The sequence below is a fragment of the Denticeps clupeoides genome, chromosome 13 (assembly GCF_900700375.1).
Source record: "Denticeps clupeoides chromosome 13, fDenClu1.1, whole genome shotgun sequence".
Classification (NCBI taxonomy): domain Eukaryota; kingdom Metazoa; phylum Chordata; class Actinopteri; order Clupeiformes; family Denticipitidae; genus Denticeps; species Denticeps clupeoides.
In genome coordinates, this window is record NC_041719.1 from 1337493 (window position 1) to 1359322 (window position 21830).

General features: G+C 48.0%; 1 protein-coding gene across 1 annotated transcript in view; it reads right to left on the reverse strand.

Annotated features, from left to right (window-relative positions):
* LOC114802503 (limbic system-associated membrane protein-like) overlaps positions 1–21830 on the reverse strand; it is a 70171-nt gene that overhangs the window by 11571 nt on the left and 36770 nt on the right. Inside the window, exons 2-3 of the mRNA XM_029001471.1 lie at positions 12458–12690; positions 6416–6541 (exon numbers count right to left, since the gene is read on the reverse strand). Coding sequence (XP_028857304.1) covers positions 6416–6541; positions 12458–12690 — 359 coding nt within the window. The remainder of the gene's footprint in view (positions 1–6415; positions 6542–12457; positions 12691–21830) is intronic.

A 21830-nucleotide genomic window follows, 5' to 3' on the forward strand; every position in this document is an offset into this window, starting at 1 on the left:
ACAACTACAGACAGAAAAACGCATTCTAGTAACGTTCTAATACACCATAACCCTGACCATACAACTACAGACAGAAAAACGCGTTCTGGTGACGTTCTAATACACCATAACCCTGACCATACAACTACAGACAGAAAAATGCGTTCTGGTGACGTTCTAATACACCATAACCCTGACCATACATCTACAGACACAAGAACGCATTCTGGTAACGTTCTAATACACCATAACCCTAACCATACAACTACAGACAGAAAAATGTGTTCTGGTGACGTTCTAATACACCATAACCCTGACCATACCCCTACAGACACAAAAACACGTTCTGGTGACATTCTAGTACACCATAACCCTGACCATACAAGTACAGAAAGTAAAACACGTTCTGGTGACGTTCTAATACACCATAACCCTGACCATACATCTACAGACACAAAAACGCATTCTAGTAACGTTCTAATACACCATAACCCTGACCATACAACTACAGACAGAAAAATGCGTTCTGGTGACGTTCTAATACACCATAACCCTGACCATACAACTACAGACAGAAAAACGCATTCTAGTAACGTTCTAATACACCATAACCCTGACCATACCCCTACAGACACAAAAACACGTTCTGGTGACGTTCTAGTACACCATAACCCTGACCATACAAGTACAGAAAGTAAAACACGTTCTGGTGACGTTCTAATACACCATAACCCTGACCATACATCTACAGACACAAAAACGCATTCTAGTAACGTTCTAATACACCATAACCCTGACCATACAACTACAGACAGAAAAATGCGTTCTGGTGACGTTCTAATACACCATAACCCTGACCATACAACTACAGAAACAAAAAAAACGCATTCTAGTAACGTTCTAATACACCATAACCCTGACCATACAACTACAGACAGAAAAACGCATTCTAGTAACGTTCTAATACACCATAACCCTGACCATACAACTACAGACAGAAAAACGCGTTCTGGTGACGTTCTAATACACCATAACCCTGACCATACATCTACAGACACAAAAATGCATTCTAGTAACGTTCTAATACACCATAACCGTGACCATACAACTACAGACAGAAAAACGCATTCTAGTAACGTTCTAATACACCATAACCCTGACCATACAACTACAGACAGAAAAACACATTCTAGTAACGTTCTAATACACCATAACCCTGACCATACAACTACAGACAGAAAAACGCGTTCTCGTGACGTTCTAGTACACCATAACCCTGACCATACAACTACAGACAGAAAAATGTGTTCTGGTGACGTTCTAATACACCATAACCCTGACCATACATCTACAGACACAAGAACGCGTTCTGGTAACGTTCTAATACACCATAACCCTGACCATACATCTACAGACACAAGAACGCGTTCTGGTGATGTTCTAATACACCATAACCCTGACCATACAACTACAGACACAAGAACGCGTTCTGGTGACGTTCTTATACACCATAACCCTGACCATACAACTACAGACAGAAAAAGCATTCTGGTGACGTTCTAATACACCATAACCCTGACCATACATCTACAGAAACAAAAAGCATTCTGGTGACGTTCTAATACACCATAACCCTGACCATACAACTACAGACAGAAAAATGCGTTCTGGTGACGTTCTAATACACCATAACCCTGACCATACATCTACAGACACAAGAACGCATTCTGGTAACGTTCTAATACACCATAACCCTAACCATACAACTACAGACAGAAAAATGTGTTCTGGTGACGTTCTAATACACCATAACCCTGACCATACCCCTACAGACACAAAAACACGTTCTGGTGACGTTCTAGTACACCATAACCCTGACCATACAAGTACAGAAAGTAAAACACGTTCTGGTGACGTTCTAATACACCATAACCCTGACCATACATCTACAGACACAAAAACGCATTCTAGTAACGTTCTAATACACCATAACCCTGACCATACAACTACAGACAGAAAAACGCGTTCTCGTGACGTTCTAGTACACCATAACCCTGACCATACAACTACAGACAGAAAAATGTGTTCTGGTGACGTTCTAATACACCATAACCCTGACCATACATCTACAGACACAAGAACGCGTTCTGGTAACGTTCTAATACACCATAACCCTGACCATACATCTACAGACACAAGAACGCGTTCTGGTGACGTTCTAATACACCATAACCCTGACCATACAACTACAGACACAAGAACGCGTTCTGGTGACGTTCTTATACACCATAACCCTGACCATACAACTACAGACAGAAAAAGCATTCTGGTGACGTTCTAATACACCATAACCCTGACCATACATCTACAGAAACAAAAAGCATTCTGGTGACGTTCTAATACACCATAACCCTGACCATACAACTACAGACAGAAAAATGCGTTCTGGTGACGTTCTAATACACCATAACCCTGACCATACATCTACAGACACAAGAACGCATTCTGGTAACGTTCTAATACACCATAACCCTAACCATACAACTACAGACAGAAAAATGTGTTCTGGTGACGTTCTAATACACCATAACCCTGACCATACCCCTACAGACACAAAAACACGTTCTGGTGACGTTCTAGTACACCATAACCCTGACCATACAAGTACAGAAAGTAAAACACGTTCTGGTGACGTTCTAATACACCATAACCCTGACCATACAACTACAGACAGAAAAACGCATTCTAGTAACGTTCTAATACACCATAACCCTGACCATACCCCTACAGACACAAAAACACGTTCTGGTGACGTTCTAGTACACCATAACCCTGACCATACAAGTACAGAAAGTAAAACACGTTCTGGTGACGTTCTAATACACCATAACCCTGACCATACATCTACAGACACAAAAACGCATTCTAGTAACGTTCTAATACACCATAACCCTGACCATACAACTACAGACAGAAAAACGCATTCTAGTAACGTTCTAATACACCATAACCCTGACCATACAACTACAGAAACAAAAAAAACGCATTCTAGTAACGTTCTAATACACCATAACCCTGACCATACAACTACAGACAGAAAAACGCATTCTAGTAACGTTCTAATACACCATAACCCTGACCATACAACTACAGACAGAAAAACGCGTTCTGGTGACATTCTAATACACCATAACCCTGACCATACATCTACAGACACAAAAATGCATTCTAGTAACGTTCTAATACACCATAACCGTGACCATACAACTACAGACAGAAAAACGCATTCTAGTAACGTTCTAATACACCATAACCCTGACCATACAACTACAGACAGAAAAACACATTCTAGTAACGTTCTAATACACCATAACCCTGACCATACAACTACAGACAGAAAAACGCATTCTCGTGACGTTCTAGTACACCATAACCCTGACCATACAACTACAGACAGAAAAATGTGTTCTGGTGACGTTCTAATACACCATAACCCTGACCATACCCCTACAGACACAAAAACACGTTCTGGTGACGTTCTAATACACCATAACCCTGACCATACATCTACAGACACAAGAACACGTTCTGGTGACGTTCTAGTACACCATTACTCTGACCATACAAGTACAGAAAGTAAAACACGTTCTGATAATGTTCTTGTACACCATTTGCCTGACCATACAAGTACAGACACAAAAACACGTTCTGGTGACGTTCTAGTACACCATTACCCTGACCATACAAGAACAGACACAAAAAGACGTTCTGGTGACGTTCTAGTACACCATTACCCTGACCATACAAGTACAGACACAAAAACACGTTCTGGTGACGTTCTAGTACACCATTACTCTGACCATACAAGTACAGAAAGTAAAACACGTTCTGATAATGTTCTTGTACACCATTTGCCTGACCATACAAGTACAGACACAAAAACACGTTTTGGTGACGTTCTAGTACACCATTACCCTGACCATACAAGAACAGACACAAAAAGACGTTCTGGTGACGTTCTAGTACACCATTACCCTGACCATACAAGTACAGACACAAAAACACGTTCTGGTGACGTTCTAGTACACCATTACCCTGACCATACAAGTACAGACACAAAAACACGTTCTGGTGACGTTCTAGTACACCATTACTCTGACCATACAAGTACAGACACAAAAACACGTTCTGATAATGTTCTTGTACACCATTTGCCTGACCATACAAGTACAGACACAAAAACACGTTCTGGTGACGTTCTAGTACACCATTACCCTGACCATACAAGAACAGACACAAAAAGACGTTCTGGTAACGTTCTAGTACACCATTACCCTGACCATACAAGTACAGACACAAAAACACGTTCTGGTGACGTTCTAGTACACCATTACTCTGACCATACAAGTACAGAAAGTAAAACACGTTCTGATAATGTTCTTGTACACCATTTGCCTGACCATACAAGTACAGACACAAAAACACGTTTTGGTGACGTTCTAGTACACCATTACCCTGACCATACAAGAACAGACACAAAAAGATGTTCTGGTGACGTTCTAGTACACCATTACCCTGACCATACAAGTACAGACACAAAAACACGTTCTGGTGACGTTCTAGTACACCATTACTCTGACCATACAAGTACAGAAAGTTAAACACGTTCTGGTGACGTTCTAGTACACCATTACCCTGACCATACAAGTACAGAAAGTAAAACACGTTCTGATAATGTTCTTGTACAATACAACCCTAATCTTACAATTCCAGCCACCAAAAACCTTCTGGTAATGTTCCGGCTGATTATCACTTGTGTGCAGTGATGTGTGTGTATGTGTATGTGTGTGTATGTGTATGTGTGTCCTGGTGTGGAGTTGCCTTCAGCAGAGGCTTTAGGCACTGATGATGGACAGTCTCATTCCAGATCTTTGTAACGCCGAATTTCACCATTTCCTGCTCGATGCCAGCGGCTAATAAATATCCCTTTAATGAATCGGCAGCAGCTCCGTTATTCTTCCAGCCAGGATGGTGAAACCCCCTCACTTAGCATAATGGATGAAACGAGTCCTTTGGGCGACTTCTGTTTTATTAAAACTGTAATAATATGTACGGCGGCTGCTCAGGGTGGCTGCAGTGCGGCTGCACGATTCATACCTGAGATTATCTGTCAGAACTCACAGAACCGTCCATTTCATCTGGTCATACCGTGTAGTTATTGAAATCGCCCGCGGCAGAACTCGTGTCTGGAAGACGTGACACCGCAGGGGACGGATGGCGCCGGAGACGGATGATGTTTGGCGCGGCGAAGATGCCGACTTCCTCGCAACTCCCGCCGTGCATCTCGCCGGCGTCAAAATGAAGAGGCTTCCTCATCAAACCAGCAGAATGCGTACGGAAATATGGAAATATTCTAAACTACAAAGCTAAAGCAAAATCAAAATGACAGCAGGACAAATATTGAAATGTTCCGCATTAAAAGTTGTTTCTTTTAATCACGCATTCATGAACCCATGAAGATAAATGTAATTTCACGCCAAAAACCGGATCATTTGTTCGTAATTGACACATACCTTCACATACGTTACGTTCCTTTTTGTCTAATGTTGGTAATTACGGCTGAAGAAATCATGAATCCAGCATCTCAAATTATCAAAATCAGTCAGAACACAAAAGCCTCCTTGTTTGCGGCCTAAAGTCTTGAAATAAATTCTGAAAACTATTATAAATTATAAAAACAAATGAGCTTTTTCACTCATTAATCGCGGAACTCCATGCATGTTCACTGTCAATAGGAGAAGAATGGAGGATAGTAAAGAGGGGAAATCGGGACGAACAGCAACACCACATCCCACAATGCAATGCCGAGTTGCAACGGCAGCTATGCTTGAACCTAAATTGAAAATTAGCCATTCTGTGAACTCTGAAGGGAAGAAAGCTGATTATTTTCCCACTAAATCTAATTAACGAGTTTCAGCTCTGGGGTTACGTCTTCGGAGGGCATTTCCATTTCCATGACGTTCCCTGCAAGAGGCGCTTAAAAATTCACGGTGAAGTATTACAACATGAACACACACACACACACACACACGTGTTGCCGATGCTGAGAGAGCGGTGCAGCGACGTCGGGGTTCCTCGGCTTCATAATTTACCTCGGAGCCGCGGAGCGGCCGACCCCGCCAAGGAACATGACGGACCGCGCCGCTTACCGACTCTGACAGGCCCGGGGTTCCGCCCGTTACTTAGCAAATAAACACGTTTACCCCAGAACGCAGACCTGGTTATCGGCGATTCCGCAACAACACAATCCATCACCGTCCGCATTTTCCACACGACGGAACCCGTTTCCACGGCGCGTCAACACCGCGAGCGGAGAACTGGGGAGCCGAGGAGAGCGGCCAAACCCCACTTCTTACCTGGAAAAGAGGGTCCTTACCTGACGGGTTCAACAGGCGCCAGGTGATGGATGGATCTGGCCTCCCATTGGCCAGACAGCTGAGCGTCACGTTGCTGCCTTCGTTGACGGTGATGTCCTCCGAGACCTTGTAGATGTTGGCAGGAACTGAAAGAGAGAGAGAGAGAGAGGAGATGATTACACCGGTCACCATGCCGACAGCCTGTTTCATCGACTCCGATTCGGCCCCGCCCGCCGCCATTTTTACATCTGTCACCCCCCCCTCCGGTAAAGTCTAATGAAGCTGAAGTTGCAAAGTTCTGATTCTGCGGTAATTTACGAGCGCGGCGCCGCCTCCCGTTTCCACGGCGGTCAGCACTTCAGCCGCCATCAATCAGCGGCGCGGACGCGTCGTACATCATCAGGTGACGCGCCGCACGGCGGGAATGACATCTTGTTTATTTTATGCAGATGAGCGGCGGGGCCATCATTAGCATACGAGAGTTACTTACCAGCGAGAACATCCATTACACAACAACACAACAACAAGTCAGCATTTCAAACCCAACCTCCAGCGGCCAATCAACACGACCCCGTAACTCAGGGAACCGTCCGGAACCTCGTTCCCCATTCCTCTCCTCCTTCCGACACGCCTGATCTTTCATTCCAACAAACTCGTCCTCTGAAACCGTCCCGGTGCAGACTGAGGAGGCAGAAGACTGGACGGGTGGAGCCACGAGCGCCGTGATTGGCTGGACTGCCGAACGACTGATAACTGAGCTGCTGGTGGAGATCCAGTCGATGGACCAGGAGGATTAGTGTAGCCTCCAGCCAGGATTGTTCTCTGATGGACGAGAACCTTTGATCAGATTGGACAGGAAGTGGATCTTTGTTCGAAAACAAGAGGGAGGAAAAAAAAAGAAGGATGGAACACTGCGGTGACTCTGGCGTTCTAGATCTGGAACGGTGAAACCGTCCGTTACTCTCTGATGCGAAAGCAGAACCCACTTCAATCTTAAATGGCAAAACAATTATGCTAATTTGGAGCTAAAAACGACAGCGGCAGTAATGGCTCTCCAGGCTTCCAGGTCATGCTGGAGGAAGAGAAGAAGCAAAGTTTCATGCTGGCCCCTCCCCTCGTGGTCCAAACACGCCACATCCAGAATCCATTTATTACAGCGGACCTGATAAAAAGTGAATTCGTGGGAGGAGCTTATTATAGATCTTCTCAGATCAGCCTGAGCTCTGCCATCATCGTGGCGTGCGCCGTTCCTCAGAGGTTCCTCGCAGGACTGATGGAAGAACTTGAGGAGCTGATGAATGACGGCATGCTGACATGATTGCTGCGAGATGATCCTGCTGAGAATCGTGTTTACTGCCGAAACGAAACGGCCGTCTCCTCCATCCGTGACTCATCCTCCCTCGAATACGACGAGGCGGAGGAGGGTGGAGGTTCACATCGACTCGCTCTGTTCCTCCGTCTTCCTGCCTCACGGCGTCTTTACTGACTCAGGGTGTCCCACTAACACGCATGAAATTACAGTCGAGGAGGTGAACCGGGGCGCAGATCAACAACACACTTATAACACACTCACATACCTACCACGTTAACACACTTATACACACGCATCTAACACTCAGACACACTCAAACACACTTAATCAACACTCACATACTACACACTTCAAATACACCTTATACACACACTCACATACCTACACACTCAAATACACTTATACACACTCACACACACTCACATACCTACACACTCAAACACACTTATACACACTCACATACCTACACACTCAAATACACTTATAAACACACTCACATACCTACACACTCAAATACACTTATAAACACACTCACATACCTACACACTCAAATACACTTATAAACACACTCACATACCTACACACTCAAATACACTTATAAACACACTCACATACCTACACACTCAAATACACTTATAAACACACTCACATACCTACACACTCAAATACACTTATAAACACACTCACATACCTACACACTCAAACACACTTATACACACTCACATACCTACACACTCAAATACACTTATACACACTCACATACCTACACACTCAAATACACTTATAAACACACTCACATACCTACACACTCAATACACTTATACACACTCACATACCTACACACTCAAATACACTTATACACACTCACATACCTACACACATTATGTGTGTGTAAGTATGTGAGTGTGTGTGTGTAATGTGTTGGTGTATATGTGTGTGTGATGTGTTGGTGTATGTGTGTGAGTGATGTGTTGGTGTATGTGTGTGTGATGGGTTGATGTATGTGTGTAGGTGTGTGATGTGTTGGTGTATATGTCTGTGTTTGTGTGATGTGTTGGTGAATGTGTGTGATGTGTTGGTGAATGTGTGTGTGCTGTGTTGGTGTATGTGTGTGTGTTTGTGTAATGGGTTGGTGTATATGTGTGTGTGATGTGTTGGTGTATGTCTGTGAGGGTACGTGGTGTGTTGGTGAATGTGTGTGTGTGCTGTGTTGGTGTATGTGTGTGTGTTTGTGTAATGGGTTGGTGTATATGTGTGTCTGATGTGTTGGTGTATGTCTGTGAGGGTACGTGGTGTGTTGGTGAATGTGTGTGTGTGTGTGTGTGATGGGTTGGTGTATCTGTGTGTGTATGTAATGTGTTGGTGAATGTGTGTGTGTTTGTGTGATGGGTTGGTGTATATGTGTGTGTGTCTGTGTGATGGGTTGCTGTATATGTGTGTGTGTGTCTGTGTATGTGTTGGTTTATGTGTGTGTGTGTGTGAGATGGGTTGGTGTGTGTGTGTATGTGTTGGTGAATGTGTGTGTGTTTGTGTATATGTGTGTGTGTATGTGTGTTTATATGTGTATATGTTTGTGTGTGTGTGTGTGTGATCAGGAATGTTTGAATTTTTGTGGGCGTCGGCTCTCATATTTACAGTAAATCTTCCTGCTGCCGCGAACAGAAATTAATTCGATTTGTATTCAAAAGCTGTGATGATGGAGCGCTTAATAACACAAAACGAGATAATAAAGGAAGAAGAAGCCGCCCACGGCAGCAGATCATCCGCTTCTCAAATACGACCAGAAATCTGGCATTTTCTGGCCAATCCGAATGATGATGATGAACCGCAGGCAGGTGGTGAGGCTCCTGTCTGCGGTTCTCCGGGTTCCGCGGCTACGCGGAAATGCAAGTGTGGCGAACGTGAATACGGGTCCTGGGAGGAAGTCAATCAACCCGACCTCAGAAGAAGACGAGAAGGCTCCTCCATCGCCGCACCAATCAGCCCGCCGAGTGTCCGTTTAGTCAATAATCAGGAGAGTTTCCCGGCAAATGGAAAATATAATGAAGCGTTTCCCCCCTTTACAGCCGGTAATGGTATTTCATGCAGATTTATCTGATGTAAAAATAAACTCGTCGTGAATTCTGCAGAGTTGCAAAAAAATGTTTTTTTTTTACAGCCAGGATCAGACGATTTGCTGGAGGAACCAGTCACCAGATTAAAAAGCAGGAAGTTCAAGTTCACCAGAAGACCAGAGCTTCACCACAATCTTCGCGACATTGTCATTCTCACCCGCGCCCCCCGGTTCTCCGTTTACATCAGGGACACAGGAACGTCCTCGAGGGACGAATTTCCTGCTGGAACAGAGAGGCTTGGCCCCGCCCCACCAGACATGGTTCTGATGAATGGGGGTGTGAGCGCACATCTGGACCGCAGCAGCCTGCAGGACGTCCTTCACCTGCGTCAGTCACAAGTGACTGAGGACGACGCGTCCCTCCTCACCACATAGAAAAGATCCGAGTCGATGTTCCGTCGTATTTCAAACCGACGCGGAAACGGAACCGGGGATTCTGCTTCATTGTGGAGTTCAAAAGAAACAGACAATAGAACCAATCTGTAGCGCCTAAAAATAACAGAAACACACACACACACACACACACACACACACACACACACAGACTGACTGAAATGCACACGCATGCAAGCAAGAGCATCCAAATTAAAACAAACAGATGTGCGTGTGCGTGTGTGTATAAACACACAAGTGAGTGTTGGCAAATGGCTGCACAAATACACTGCGAGGTCTGCAAACACACAAACACACCCAGATGCACACACACTCACTCACACACACACACACAAACACACTCAAATTGGCATGCACACACACAAACACAAATAAACACACTCACACACACAAACACACCCAGATGCACACACACTCATACAGGCATGCACACACACACAAACACACATATATAAACACACCCACACAAACACACTCAAATTGGCATGCACACACACACAAACACAAATAAACACACCACACCCGCATGCACACACACAAACACTCAAATCGGCATGCACACACACACACACACACACACACACACACACACAAACACAAATAAACACACACACACACACCCGCATGCACACAAAACACACACCCACATGCACACAAACACACACACACACACAAAAACTCAAAGAAACACACGTGCATGCACACACACACACACACACACAAAAAAACACACTCATGCCCACAAACACACACCAGCATGCACACACATACACAAACACAAAGAAACACACACAGTGAGCGTTTCCATGGAGAAGCGGCCCTGCTCCGTGTCAGGGACGCTACAGAGGAGCTTTCAGGAGGCGGCCGGAGCTTCAAGAGGTTCGTCAGGGACCTCTGAAAGGTCCACACTGTCCCCAGATAATTGGTAAAGGTCAGCGCTTCTTCCTGCGCAGACTTTCAAGTGGAGCGCATTCAGCCCCCCGCCGCAGCCCTCTTAAGGCCGACCGAGCCGCCCACGCCGCCATGGCCGCCACCGACACGGCCAATCAGGCCCCGGGACGGCCGAGCGCGCCGCTTACGGGATAAATGCGCCGTACATGAATGGATGATGACACCGGCGGGCCGCCGCAATAAAAGACTCTCGTCCCGAAGACGGTGACGCCGGCGAGGTCGTGCTAATAAACGCCGCGCAGTCATTAGCATTCCTCTCTAATTCCGCCGAGGAAGAGCGACTCTTCGAAAGCGCGAGACGCCGGAGTCTGAAAAGAGAGTCTGATTAGCCTCAAATTACAGGCGGCCCTGGCGACCATCAAAACTCGCCGTCTGTTCCTGCAGCGACGCCAGTCGCGCAGCGCCAAAAGAAGGCCATCGGCGTGAGTTTCAGTTCGCGGTTCCGCGAAGGCCTTTCCCGGTAATTACGTCACGGTTCCCAGACGCTCCACGATCCGTCCCATCCGAGACCTTATTAGTGAAAGTGAAGTGGTTGTCACTTGTGATACACAGCAGCACAGCACACGGTGAGCAGTGGGCGGCCATGACGGGCGCCCGGGGAGCGGTGTGTGGGGACGGTGCTTTGCTCAGCGGCACCTCGGCGGATCGGGATTCGAACCGGCAACCTTCTGATCACGGGGGGCGCTTCCTTAACCGCTGGCCACCATTAGGGTCGGAGAACAGACCAGCGGCAGCAATTATTCCCTTTCTGAAGCCAACAGAGCACACACACGTCCTCCTGTCCTGATCCTGAGCTGGAAAAAGTGGATTCCTGGTTCCGTCATCGTTCCTTTATGCGCCCGTCAGGCCATTTATTCTGGCAGAACAACCAGAGAACTAATATCTGTAATTTCACGCGTCAGAACGGTGCCGCTGTGCTTTATGAGCTTTTTAAAAAGCGCCGTACATCAAAAGAACAAGGAGGAAAAGCGGCGGCTGAATTAACGCCGGATAATTAAACCCAAATCCGTTAAACGGCGCAAGAAGTTTTGGCCGCTTTTAATTATTCCGATGTTCTACAAGGCTCCATGGATTCCGGGCGCGGAGCACAAATTGCTCGTATGGATCTGCTCCGTTCTGCACGGATATCGATTCCGGCTGCGACCTGCGAGCAATTAAAGGAGCGGCGGCTGAGCTGATAAGCGCCGAGGGGGCGGGGCCTGGAGCCCGCAGCAGGGGATGATGGGACGTCGGAACTGCCCACCCACGCGGCTACTAGCGCTTGCGGAGGAAAGGCGTGGCCTGAGGCCGTACCTTGGACGATGAGGAAGACCTGGGAGGTCTTGGGCTGCTGCTTGGTCTGGATGGAGCAGGTGTACGGACCCTCGTCGTACACGTCCACCTTCTGGATGCGCAGGCTGTACTCCAGCTGCCCTTTGGTCACCAGGTCCACGCGGGGGTCCAGAGACCACTTGTCCTGGCCGGCGAAGATGATGTTGGACCGGTTGAGCCAGGCCACCTTGGAGACTTTATCGTCCACGTAGCACCTGCAGGACAGAGGGGGGAGACGGGGATTAGAGACGCTGGTCCTGCGGACTAGCGCGGCGCTGACGGATGCCGGGCCGGACGTGCCGCGGGCCTGGCCGCGGGGGGAGCGCCGGAGCCATGTGTGAGACACTAATGAGGGGCCGGCCGGGGACGGGCGCGATGGAGGCCTGACAGCTCGACGCTTCACCGCCGGCCGGGGGGGCGGAGAACCCAGCTGCTCATTAGTGCCTGATTGACAGCAAGCCAATCAGACACCAGGACCTCCAATCATTTATCCTCGCCCTCCGCCATCATCGGCAGCGGATTCTCCACCGGCGGAGCTGCTACACGACTACCGAGAAATTAGGCCGTCGTGAGTAAATAAATTTAATCGCGAGGCGAGGTTTTAATTTAGTACAGGGTGGGATATTTATATCTATACACCTTAATAAAATGGGAATGGCTGGTGAAATCTAACACATTCTATAAGTGGTCAGAAACTTGTAAATAACTCATGAAAGAATAAAGTTACGTTAAAACCAAGCACACCATTGTTTTTCTTGTGAAATTACCAATAAGTTTGATGTGTCACATGACCCTCTTCCTATTGAAAACACAAAAGTTGGATCCAAGATGACCGACTTCAAAATGGCCACTATGGTCACCACCCATCTTGAAAAGTTTGCCCCCTCACATATACTAATGTGCCACAAACAGGACGTTAATGTCACCAACCCATTTCCCATAATGTCCCATTTTATTAAGGTGGATCCATATAAAAGCCCCCCCCTGTACAGAGATGTAATTATCAAAAACGAAGCGGCGTGGGCAGAAACACGTCACATGACACGGCCAGCGTGCTGTCTGATGAATCCGATTACGCCGCTTGTCGGCTTGCTGGTGCATCATGGGTACTTTTTTTTTCTTTTTCTTTCCCTAACAAGCGGTGGTGCACAGAAAGGCCCGATTTTGCGAGAATTTTCTTTTCATCCCGGAGCAGAGGGGAGGGCAAGAATGTTCTGGATGAAACGCCGACGCGGGGATGAAAACAGAACAAGTGCTGCATCATCAGGAGAGCGGCGAGCGGCGGCGGCGAAGCCTTCGCCTGAAACGGGGGATTCGTGCGCTTTGATCTGAGATAAAGGAGCCTTCAAATGAAGCAGCAGAAGCTTTTTTCACCTCGCCAGGAGAAACACGCTGGCCAAAAAAAAAAAAACACCTCTTCTCACCACCGACAGACACCTTCGCCCGGGCTCGGCGTCACCACGCGCCAGGGGACCGACACCCCGCCCCCCCCCGCCTGACCTACTTTGGGCCGACGGGCCTGCAGAGGTGGCGGAAGGAGCTGCTCCCTCACCGCTAATTTCTCCATCGTTCCGGAGGCCCGAGGCGCCCTCGGCAAGGCCCCTCCGGCCCGCGGGTGCGTGCCGAGCGCTCCACAGACCTTCAATTATTCATGGTGAATAGGATATGAATCGGAAAAAAACCGGAGCGGCGGGGAGTGGCGGCTGGATCCTTCTCGTGAGCTTCCGAACGCGTGCTAGTTTTAAAAAAAACGGAGGACGTGTACGTGATCGGGGGGGCCTGACCGGGTTCATCTTCCCCCGGCACCGTAACATCCGCGCACCGTAAGGCCTGCGCATCATTTACTGTCCCGTAAACGCTCGCCGGGGCTTCACCAGAGCAGGAGCAGGTCATGTGACATGACGTTTGAAGAGATGGTGAGTGATGACGCCGCCTTGATTCCGATTCTGCTCGATTATCATCTTTTTCTACCAGGGACCCTGGTGCTGAGCACCTGAGATGGATCACGTACTGTTCCGTGGAGACCGGTCCGATTCTCTTAATGGCCCCTGAGGATCAATAAAGAATTTTAGTTGAGTTGTCTGTGCAACCTGAGACGTTCAAAAAGGGTGAAGAACAGTTTCTCCTTAACTCACGTTTCTGCTACAAAGGAGAGAAAGCAAAACAGAAGCCTGAAATGAGACAGAAGATCCCATCGCTCTCCGAGGATATTACAGCCATGAAGTGTGGAAACGCTCTCATTTCCTGATGCTCTTCTGAGATCCAGAAGAGCATCAGGAAAGATCTTAAATGGCTTGGTTCCTCCAGGGGACTGAGATGATAACGGAGAAGCTCTCAGAGTCATTAGCGGTGCCGCGGCCGAGAGTGCAGGATTCCATCGGGGGCGTCGCCACGGTTCACCAGCGCCGAACCGCAGCGCTTTCAGCCCTCAGCAGTCGCTCCGTCATCGCACCTCCAGCAACCTCCGTGTCCACCTCTCCGCCCGAGGTCAGGAGGTGCAGTGGGAGGAGCTGATTACCGCCGCGCGTCTACGTCTTGATTTTTAAAGTGCTGCAGTAAATTAAAGTGGCTTTGAGAAACCGAGGGCCATCAGGCTGTTGGTCTCGGCCGCATCAGGGCACATTTTCCACGATACATCACAGCGGCGGCAAAAAAAACCTCCAATTTTATCAGCACTTATTTAGCGGCGCTAATCGCCGGGGGGGTTTAGTAACAATCTCTTCACACCCCGCGACGGAGGCGAGCACGACTGTAAAAAATAAAAGGAGATTAATTATGTGGAGCTTTCAACGCTCACGTTGCACCGTGAAACCGCGGTGCTGAAAATTCAGGTATGTGGAGAACATGGTCCACATCCGTTTCAGTTTACGGTTGCAACTGGATTCTGTGAATAACCGAGTCCAGTTTGGATTTAAGCCACGTCTGTCATCGGCAGATAAACTGAAATGAGTTGGAAGTGGGCGTGGTCCCAAGATGACGCCACCGAACCATCCGACTGACGGAACACCGCTGATCTTCATCTTTTTCCTCGGTGTCGGTGGAAGACTGCGTTTGATAATCATACCCTGAGAGATAATCACTGTTTGTTCTTCATTTTACATTTACATTTATGGCATTTACCAGACGCCCTTATCCAGAGCGACTTACAATCAGTAGTTACAGGGACAGTCCCCCCCCGGAGACACTCAGGGTTAAGTGTCCTGCTCAGGGACACGATGGTAGTAAGTGGGGTTTGAACCCGGGTCTTCTGGTTCATAGGCGACTGTGTTACCCGCTAGGCTACTACCACCTATCTTCAGAACTGAAGCCGCGCCCTGAGCTGCGTGAGGAACGAGCGAATTCCTGAGAAGGAGCCTTTATTCCCCGCCACACCATTACAAGCAGGAGCCGATTCTCCATGATCAATTAAAAGATCCTCCTCCTCATCCTGCTCACGTGGCCCCGCCCACTCCGGCAGCGTTAATTGGTTTCTGTGAAGGGAAGTGGCAGTCACACCCCTCCTCCCCGGCAAAGTGTTCCAGAAGATAAAGCTTCTTCTGTCTGCCGAAGCCTCCACTCTCCTGCACTTAAATTAACGCTTGACGGATTTTTCTTTTTCTTTTTTTTTATTTCTCCAGCTTTGTTATTACCAGGAGGGGGGAAGGGACGGCGCAGCGCTGAGAATAAAAAAAAAAAAAAAAAAAAAAAAAAAAGCGAAGTTTTTGCCTCATGACTAGATAAAAACTCGTTTGAAGCTACATCTGAGCATCTTCTGACAGCCTCACCGCCTCTTTATTCAAATTCAGCCGCTCAACACAAACTCCCGCAACTACGGTAAAACAGACTTCAACACGGCTGCCAATCAATACCCCAATACGCAGAAAGAGCTCTAAATCTGTTATTATCAGAACAAATCAGGCAAGATTATTTTACACGGTGTGAACAGTGAGCTCATTACTATATTATACTATATCATATTTTTTAAAACATGAATGTCTCCATTCGTGACAAATGATGAACATGTGAGAAGAATGAAGAATGCCGGTGACCAGGATGAAGGAGGTCGTCAGGGGCAACGCAGCGTGGGGCTCAGATTGGCCGATTTTGTTGCTGAATTGACTGTGCAACGTGCAGGACATCACTTTAACATGACATCCGGACGGATAATGGCTTTGTGTTTGTCCGTGTGCTGCTCTTGCCTCTCATAACCACCGTTTGCACCGGAGAACCAGTTAGAACTAAACACAGTTGCAAGGTGAAAACACAGAGCTCGGAAACGCAGACAGACACCATTCGCCTGAAGAAGTCGGGACCAGATGTTCTTCCATGTTCAATGGAACAGTAGAAGAGTAAAGCTGCTATTTGTGATTAACAGAAGCTGAACTTCACAACAAGAACGGGCCACTCAGGTCACATGACTTCAATTTTTCCCGAGAACAGTCCACTCAGGTCACATGACTTCAATTTCACCAGAGAACAGCCCACTCAGATCACAGGACTTCAATTTCACCAGAGAACAGTCCACTCAGGTCACATGATTTAAATTTCCCCTTGAGAACAGTCCACTTAGGTCCCATGACTTCAATTTCACCAGAGAACAGCCCACTCAGATCACAGGACTTATATTTTTCCCGAGAATAGTCAAATCAGGTCCCATGACTTCAATTTTTCCAGAGAAAAGTCCAATCAGGTCACATGATTTCAATTTCACCAGAGAACAGTCCACTCAGGTCACATGATTTAAATTTCCCCTTGAGAACAGTCCACTCAGGTCACATGACTTCAATTTCACCAGAGAACAGTCCACCCAGGTCCCATGACTTCAATTTCACCAGAGAACAGCCCACTCAGATCACAGGACTTACATTTTTCCCGAGAATAGTCCAATCAGGTCACATGACTTCACCTGGAAACCACCCACTGAGGTCACATGACTTTACCCTGAGAACCGCCCCCTCACATTCAATTATCACATTATTTATATCCTCGGTGTTTGGAATTTGGTTGATGTGCTACATCTGAATACGAGTTGTTATGGTTGAGGTCACGTTCTTCTGTGGAAGTTGCGCCTGTTGATGGACGTCACTGCGTTCCATCATTACTGCACCACCTCTCCACATATTACAGTCATCATGAAATGCTGCTTTTAAATGTTCCTGGTGAGAACGGTGCCCTGTGAAGGTGAGCCTGGGGTCTCTGTAGGCTCCGTGGTGTCAGGCTGGTCTGCAGTAAGGAGATCAGTTAATCATCGTGACAACGCTGCACTCAGGTGGAGCAGGACGGGCCGAGGACGAGAACCATCTCTCACCACAATGGAAACGTGGAAAACACGTGTAGAACGAAGCACCGTGGACAGACGGAGAGGGTCTCATCAGTCATCATTAACCACACCACACATGGACGAGGTCACGTTCTTCTACATCTCAATTACTGAAGACAGTCTTCCAGCGGTGTAAAATATGAAGATGTCCAGCACCAACACCAGCAGACTCCACAAACTAATTTACAAGATCTTCAAACCACGACTGAGATGAGAAGTGATTGAGCCGCCGCTCCGCGGTCGGGACCATCAGTTTTATTCAGCTGGTGTAGCTCTGCAGCGGTGTGTAGCTCAGACACACACACACACACACACACACACACACACACACACACACACAAGCAATCACCAAGATAATCAGAACATCTGCCTCCACACACACACACCGAGAGGCAGAGACGAGAGAAAATGAGAAGAGACGTAGGAGCGGGAGGCCCCACCCCCGGTAACCAAATTATCCAGATCGGCGGCGGCCATGACGCCACGCGGCCCCCCCGCACGTTCCTGCCCAGATCCCGACCGCAGAGTTATGTCCACGCGCCGGCAGGAGGAACTCGCCCAATTATCCCGGCGCGCCTGCAGGAGGTGAGTGACACCGGCCGTTTGAACCGGCTTGAGACGCGCGGCGCTGCTGTCAGGCCCGTCCTCGGCTGCATTATTTATGGCCCGCGGTCGCAGCAGCAGCAGCAGCAGCAGCCAGGACGGCGAGCTGATTACCGGCAAGGACCGCCATTCTGCAGGAAGGATCATCCGGCTTGATGGAGACGTCATCAGACGGAACCGTACAGAAGAGCACACGTCAATTCTCTTTACAGGTGCAGGACACGGACAGGGAATCCGAGACGGTGTTGTGGAAGATATAGATGTGTAAAGACGTGCCGAGTCTGATGGCACCGGGGAGGGACGTGACCCTGGTAGAAACGGACCAGGTGTGGGGTGCAGAACATTCCCTTTGTTGTCAGGTTGGAAGAACCTTCCATTAAACTTTTAGGAGAGTTTCAAGACAACAACGCGGATCACGAGGAGAAAAAAAAAACTTCTTAAATTATGAATATTCTACTTATGTTGCACCACACGCTCAGATCTTATATTCTGCTCTACTGAAAACCAATTTAATAGGTAAAGATAATCCATCTATAAAAAGGAATTCATATCACTGACAAATATTTAACCAGCGCAACCGTTTCCCGTATGACAGACGATTGTATGTAAATATTTCGTTTTTTTTTTTATTTTACAGTTAACTCTCCCGGCCGGTTCTATTATAATTCCGTTATGAGATTTCACCCTTGAATCCTCGTGAACCTGGACAAGTCGCGGTGAAGCCGTGCAGCTTTTTGTAGAAGTAAATCATTCATAAGCACCTCGTGCGGCGCAGAGACGTGTGGACTGTTCAGGGGAACTTTTTACAGAGTTCAGCTGCTCGGCGGGCTTGCAGTTGGAGGTAGAGCCTCTGAAGAACCTCCTCTGACCCTCTGAATGACGCTTTTTCTCTTTGGCCAGACAATTGCGTCTTTATCGAAATTCCGGCCCGCGGTGGCCATCAGCAGGCTCCTGAAACCCAACACTGTCTGCTTTATGCTTTCAAAGCGGCAGGCAATGAAGTCCACGGCTCTCAGACCAGAGGAGACACGGGGAACATGGAGAGTGAGGGGGCGGAAGATGTTCCTCACCGTTCTTCATGGTCGCGCTGGATGCCTCGCTCAATTTGCCTTTTAATTACTATAAATCCTGTTTAATGGAGATCATGTGGACGTCCCCCGTTTGCTCCGCTGCCATGTTGTATACATCCACGTCTCTCCTCGTACCACGAAACAAATTTATTTTTCTATTTTCCCACTTGCGTCCCCCCACCAAATCCTGTCCCATTTGTCCAGACCCATATTTCACGGTAATAAGAGTGAGCAACGCACGACGTAACTCGCTTCGTTTAACGCCGCTGATCTGCAGGGGCTGCTGGGACACGAGGCAGACGGATTTATAAGCCGAGAGCCCCTCTGCTCTGATTGGGCGACCTCTCGCCGCGCCGACCCCCTACGGCGGCGGGTGCATTTTAATGGAGGCCTGATACACGAGCGCGTGTCACCCAGTGGCAGGTGCTCCACACACGCGCTGAAGATGAACTGCGGTTGTCCTTCCTGTGGCTGCGATGTGACACAGACATGCATTCCCTGCTGTTCTAGCTCATTTACAAAGGGAACCGCACCGATGGACATCCCATCGGACGGTTCCACCCCATCCAGGTTCCTCTGTGCTTCTTATTCAGCCTCTCAGGCTCATCGTGGCTGGCTGGTTCACTTGGTCAAGCGAAAGAACGTTCCCCTCGGACCACGATGAAGAACCGGCTTCACATTCAAACCCATAAAAATAAAAATGTCATACGAACGGCAGAGAAACATCTGGGTTGCTGTCAAGCCCGCCCCTAGGTGACGCCCCCTTTCATTCAGGGGTGTGTCTAAAACAGGATCGGGGTGGGTGGAACTCGGAACTCATTACTAGCACGGAGCTGGGGGTGGAATTCATGTTGGCTCGTTCTTTTCATATTAAGATACAGTACAGGCCAAACGTTTGGACACCTTCTCATTCAACGTGTTTTCTTTATCTTCATGACCAGTTACGTTGGTAGATTCTCACTGAAGGCATCAAAACTATGAATGAACACATGTGGAGTTATGAACTTAACAAAAAAAGGTGAAATAAATGAAAAAATGCAGGTCAGTATACCGAGGTGCATTATAGAGAATATTCCCAACATCAGAAGTTTCTTCAAAATAGCCGCCCTTTGCTCTGATTGCTGCTTTGCACACTCTTGGCATTCTCTCGATGAGCTTCAAGAGGTCGTCACCTGAAATGCTTCTCCAACAGTCTTGAAGGAGTTCCCAGAGGTGTTTAGCACTTGTTGGTCCAGATCACCCCAAACCATCTGGACTGGGTTCAGGTCCGGTGACTGTGGAGGTCAGGTCTCCACTTTTTGTTAAGTACAGAACTCGACACGTGTTCATTCATAGTTTTGATGCCTTCAGTGAGAATCTACCAACGTAAATGGTCATGAAAATAAAGAAAACACGTCGAATGAGAAGGTGTCCAAACGTTCGGCCTGTACTGAACATTAATACCAACTAGTTTTAAAAATAGTGAACTGTTAGACTTTCTTTTGTCCTTCGTTTGTGGTTTGTGGTGCCGCCTAATAGCATCTAATCAATGATCAATACCCAACACTACAAAAGACTTGCAAATCACTAGTCCAGAACCCTGACAGCATAAGAACCCACACACACACACACAGACACACACACATCATTCTGTTATTTTTCTCGGTGGTTCTGTACCACAACTCTGGACTTCTCTGTTGCATCAGACCCCCAGAACCGGGCAGGACACGCCCACCTGTCCCTCCCTGCTTTACTAGAACCCCGGTTACATTAGTCCTGGTCCATCAGTATCTGAAGTAATGCTGAGGTGCAGCATCATCTCACCACGGTCAGAAGAACCAGCCTTCACTCGCCTGCGTTCCTCTTATCGGCACAACGGCGAGAGGAACATCAGAACAACAACTGCTGCAGCCGGAACGTTCTATTTTGCCTAATGAAGTTGGCGTCTCTGTTTTCATCCTCGGTAATGCGATCCTCAGCACACGCCCTCCGGACTGGAACCCAATAAAAAGAACGGCGGCGCTCTCTGTGCCTTCAGCCCTCCGCGGGCCTTTCGCGAGTCCCCATTAGATCCGACTCGAGGGAGACGGAAGAAGATCCGCCCACTCAGACGACAACAACAACAACACGAATAACCCGTCGGCGGTTCTGCAGCCAGGCCGCGTTTTCGCCGCATGAGCGTTCTCTTGACGCCTGCCACGTTTCAGCAGGACGGCCACGGCGGCGCCGAAGATTAAAATCCTGTTTGTTCGAGTCCCATGTCCTCCTCCCGCACGTCCCTGATGCATTTAAACGGCCCGCTTGCTGTCAGAGGCGGGGCTGAGGGATGCCTTTCATCACGCCGCAGCCTTCACGCCGCAGGTGAAACGACTGGATGGGCGGCCCTGAGGGGCGTGACGGACAG